Source organism: Clarias gariepinus, chromosome 9, assembly GCF_024256425.1.
Source record: "Clarias gariepinus isolate MV-2021 ecotype Netherlands chromosome 9, CGAR_prim_01v2, whole genome shotgun sequence".
NCBI lineage: Eukaryota > Metazoa > Chordata > Actinopteri > Siluriformes > Clariidae > Clarias > Clarias gariepinus.
In genome coordinates, this window is record NC_071108.1 from 37410001 (window position 1) to 37415000 (window position 5000).

At 39.8% G+C, this 5000-nt stretch overlaps 1 protein-coding gene across 1 annotated transcript in view; it reads left to right on the forward strand.

The window, feature by feature from the left end:
* Positions 1-5000, forward strand: part of oxct1a (3-oxoacid CoA transferase 1a) — a 26265-nt gene that overhangs the window by 1980 nt on the left and 19285 nt on the right. Inside the window, exons 2-3 of the mRNA XM_053504625.1 lie at positions 3334-3442; positions 4607-4697. Of these exons, the coding sequence (XP_053360600.1) occupies positions 3334-3442; positions 4607-4697 (200 nt within the window). The remainder of the gene's footprint in view (positions 1-3333; positions 3443-4606; positions 4698-5000) is intronic.

Sequence of the window (5000 nt, forward strand, 5' to 3'; positions counted from 1 at the left end):
ATATTCTTATATTAAAGTATTTCAGTGTACACAATTGTTTATTTGAGATTCTCTGTTATAAACAGCACTTCATCACGTCATTAACAGGGCGTGTCCCGTGTCTCACACTCCTCAGGGGTTCGTGCTGCAAATTTAAATTCAAATTTTTATTTGTCACGAACACAGTCATACACAGTACGATATGCAGTGACCTTAAAATATAAGCTTAAACATAAGAAATAAATGTGAATAAAAGGTAACACGGTAGAAAATAAAGTTAACTGGTAAAATATACTGTACAAGTAAAAATAAAGATATATATTATATTGCAGTAAAAGAAATATTACAGGAAAATGAAATTAACTAAAAATATAAATATATAAAATATAAATATAAAATATACTGTGCTAAGTAAAATAAAATAAAAATATACTGTACAAATAAGAACAAAATAGATATAATATAGAAATATAAAGGAAGAAAATAGAAATTTGTCCATATAATTAATGTAAAAATGGCTGAGGTGTGCAAATATGCATAAAGTGACTTCTTAAAGTGTCTTATTATTAAAGTGATTTGTGCAGTGGTCCATAATGAAAGTGTATATAGTGCAAAAAGTGTGTATGAATGTGTCCATAGTGTCCATGAATGCCCAGTCAGTGTTGAATGTAATAGAGATAATATTAGTCCTGTGGTGTGATTGTGGTTGTTGTGATTGAGAGACCTTATCGCCTGCGGGAAGAAGCTCCTCCTCAGTCTCTCTGTGTTGGCCTTCAAGGAGCGGAATCGCTTCCCAGACCGCAACAGAGTAAACAGTCCATTTTTGGGGTGGCTGAGGTCCTTCACCATCTTCCTGGCCTTGGTCCAGCACCGCCTGCTGTAGATCGAGTGCAGGTCAGGGAGCTCGGTGCGGATGATGCGCACAGCTGATCGCACCACCCTCTGTAGAGCTCGTCTGTCCTGCATGGTGCTGTTCCCCAACCAGGTCGTGAGAGATGGCATCATCAGTCGAACGGTTCGGGCGGTATGCAAACTGTAGTGGGTCGAGTGTGTCCGGTAGTGAAGAAATGATGAAGTCTCTGACCAGGCGCTCAAAGCACTTCATCACTACTGAGGTGAGGGCTACAGGGCGATAGTCATTGAGGGAAGCAGGATGAGGTTTCTTTGGGACAGGAACAATGATGGACTCTTTGAAGCATGTGGGGATCACCGACTGAGATAAAGAGATGTTGAATATCTCAGTGAACACGGGTGCTAGATGTCTGCGCAGGCTCTGAGGATACGGCCTGAGATGCCGTCTGGTCCTGCTGCTCTCCTGGTGTTCCTCAGGAAACTGACCGGTGGCTCTGTCTCTGTTCACTCTTTATCTTTAGAGGTTAGAGTGGGGCAGAAATCAGAATTCTTTAATTATTTTACTCTCCTATTATCTTTTGGGGTCATTTTGATATGTGAAACTTTTAGATATTAACTTGTTAACAATTTTAATTATGATAATTTTCTGGAGTTTGCTGGGATCAAATTGACCCCAAGGATAAGAGATGTTAGTAAATCTGAAGGTTACAGGAGGGTTAATTACCAATTATTTAATTACCCCCCAAACATTTGTTTTGGACATGACACTTTTTGTTCAAATGTAAATAAAAGCTGAGAAATAATTTTTTTGCACAATGATGCCTCTTCATCTTATTATCTTCTAGGAGACGCCGGTGTCCTTTCTGGTCAAAAAACACCTGCTGGTTGAACAAAAGTACTTTACGTCAGAATTTGCCGGGGGTGTGAATAATTTCGGGTTTGACTGTGTGTTTGTGTTACTGTTTCATGTATACTGTGTGTGTATACACCGTCTCGTGTGTGTGTGTGTGTGTGAGGTTGGATTTAATCCCTATACGGCGCCTCATACTAGGTGTACTATATACTACACTATTGTTTATTTTATTTGTTTACTCTCTACTCCCGTTATTTTCTTGTGCCTTATCTTTAAGCTTTGGCAACACAAATGTAAACAAAAACACCACTGAATTGTTAATCCAAAAACACTGACAGACAAAGGAATAGAAACAGAGGAATAGAGACAGAGAGACAGACAGAGGAAAAGAGACAGAGAGACAGACAGAGGAATAGAGACAGAGAGACAGACAGAGGAATAGAGACAGAGAAACAGAGGAATACAGACAGACAGACAGACAGGAATAGAGAGACAGAGGAATAGAGACAGAAGTGGCGTATAAACACAGGAGTAGGAGTGAAGGATAAATATAAATCAGTAAGAGCCTCCACTACCTCACACAGATCATGACCTCATCAGTGTCTATACACACACACACACACACACACACACACACACACACACACACACACACACACACACACACACATACACACGTGTGTGTTGGAAGATCCCAGGTTCAAACCCCACAACCACCAAGTCACCACTGTTGGGCCCTTGAGCGCGGCCCTTAACCCTCAACTGCTCAGATGTGTAATGAGATAAAAATGTAAGTCGCTCTGGATCAGATGCCAAATGACGTAATGTAAATGACGTAATGTAAATGATGTAATGTAAATGACGTAATGTAGATCTGATGACTCTGTGCTCTAATCTGAGGTGCTGGTTGTTAATTGGTGATTTCTGAGGCTGGTGACTCTAAACTTCTCCTCTACAGCGGAGCTCAGTTTGGGTCTTGTTGGGTTTCACAAACACACTCGACACGAATCTGTTCTTGTGAGACCTGGTCCAGAACAGCTGACCTTCATGTCTTAAAATAACAACTGAATGATAGTTATCTAAATATTTTTTTTTACAATAATTACAATATTTTAAATATGATATTACAATACCGTTATCTTATCTTAGATTTAGGTGCAACAGCAACTGTACAATAACCCCATCTTAGTGTAATTCATGGCAACAGAACTGTGAGATAATGGCAGTGCAGTGTTACCCCTGCGCAATTAGTTGGTTTGAAAGTGCAATTATTGTTTGTCTTTTCTTTTTCTCTTGTATTTATACACTGTACCGTCCCTATTTTTTATTTTCACAATTTATCTGATCTTATCTTAGTGTTACATAATTAACTAAAGCCATGTGTGTTATTTTATAGTTTTGTAAAAGTCCAGTATTGATGTAGAATCTAGAAAATAAATCACTTAACAAAAACAGACATTTTGCCAGTGATCCCAAAGGTTTGAGAGTCAGTGTGTGTGTGTGTGTGTGTGTACCTGTAAAGAAACAAATCAACTAAATAATAAGCTGTTGATAAACACTACCTGTATGTATTTTGTTTACTGATCCTAATATGCGTGTGTGTGTGTGTGTGTGTGTGTGTGTGTGTGTGTGTGTGTGTGTGTGTGTAGGCATGTTGGTGTTATTTCTCCACGTCCTCTCTTCATCGTTCTAAGTTTTACTCGGACCCGACCGACGCTGTCAGAGACATCCCTGATGGAGCGACACTTCTGGTGGGAGGTGTTTATCTCTCTCTCTCTCTCACACACACACACACACACACAAACACACACACACACACACACACACACACACACAAACTCTTTCACACAAACTCTCTCACACACACAAACTCTTACACACACACACACATGCAATAAGTCACATGTTTATAGTAATCTGATTGGACGAGAGGCGTTAACCCCGAGTGCTGATAATAGACAGTAACAGCACTGTGCTGTGTAACTCTCTGTATGACTGGGCGTCTCTGCACTAATCACTTCTAAGTCGTTCTGAATCGCCTCTGAACCGTCCAAAGCTAACTAGCTTCTAACACGAGGCCGAATCCCAAATCCTTCTCTAACCCCTGATCAAGGGCACTACTCACTGTGTGGAACAAGGGGGATTGTACACCCTACATAGTGCACTAGCTTCCTATTAAACGGAGCTGATACTCTAAAGTGTAATAAGTGTAAATATACAGTAAATCCTGTGAGTTTCTCAGGACCGTCCACCAGCTCCATGGTTTATTCTCCTCACCTTCTGGATCCAGAGTTTAACTCCACACTCACCTCCGCGGGATTACACTCACTGTCCCTCACTCACTGTCCCTCACTTACTGTCCCTCACTCACTGTCCCTCACTCACTGTCCCTCACCAGGTTAGTTAGTTCCTCCAGATGCAGATTGATGTGTGTGGGCGGAGCTAAATAACTAGTTGAATAAGGAAACAGTTTATAATCTGTTGATAATTAATGGTGTTTGTGGGACTGTTGTATAAAAGTGATATCACACTCGAGTCTGTGTGTGTTCAAGTTTAAGTAGGCTTTATGGTCACTTCAACCATATACAGTTAGTACAGAGTGAAACAAAACAACATTCCTCCAGGACCAAGGTGCTACATACAACATAAATTAACAGAAAAACTAAACTAGCTAACGAAGAGGCCTAGTTAACTGGCTAGCGGAGACAGGACAGAGAGACCTAACATAAATTACAACATAAATAAAGGTAATAAAGACTAACTAGCTAACCCAGAGAGGAGGAATATACTTTTTTATTGTATTTTATTTTTTACAGACGACATAAATAGTGCAAAACCAGTAAACGTTATATGTGTGTGTCTGTAACGCGGGGTGTGTGTGTGTGTGTGTGTGTGTGTCTGTAACTCGGTGTGTGTTTACAGGTTTTGGTCTGTGTGGAATCCCTGAGAATCTGATAAACAGTTTACTGAAGACCGGAGTGAAGAGACTCACTGCTGTTAGTAACAACGCTGGGTCAGTCTCACACACACACATATATATACACACACACACACACACACACATATATATACACACACACACACACACACACATATATACACACACACACACACACACACACACACACACATATACAGTGGTGTGAAAAACTATTTGCCCCCTTCCTGATTTCTTATTCTTTTGCATGTTTGTCACACAAAATGTTTCTGATCATCAAACACATTTAACTATTAGTCAAAGATAACACAAGTAAACACAAAATGCAGTTTTTAAATGATGGTTTTTATTATTTAGGGAGAAAAAAAATCCAAACCT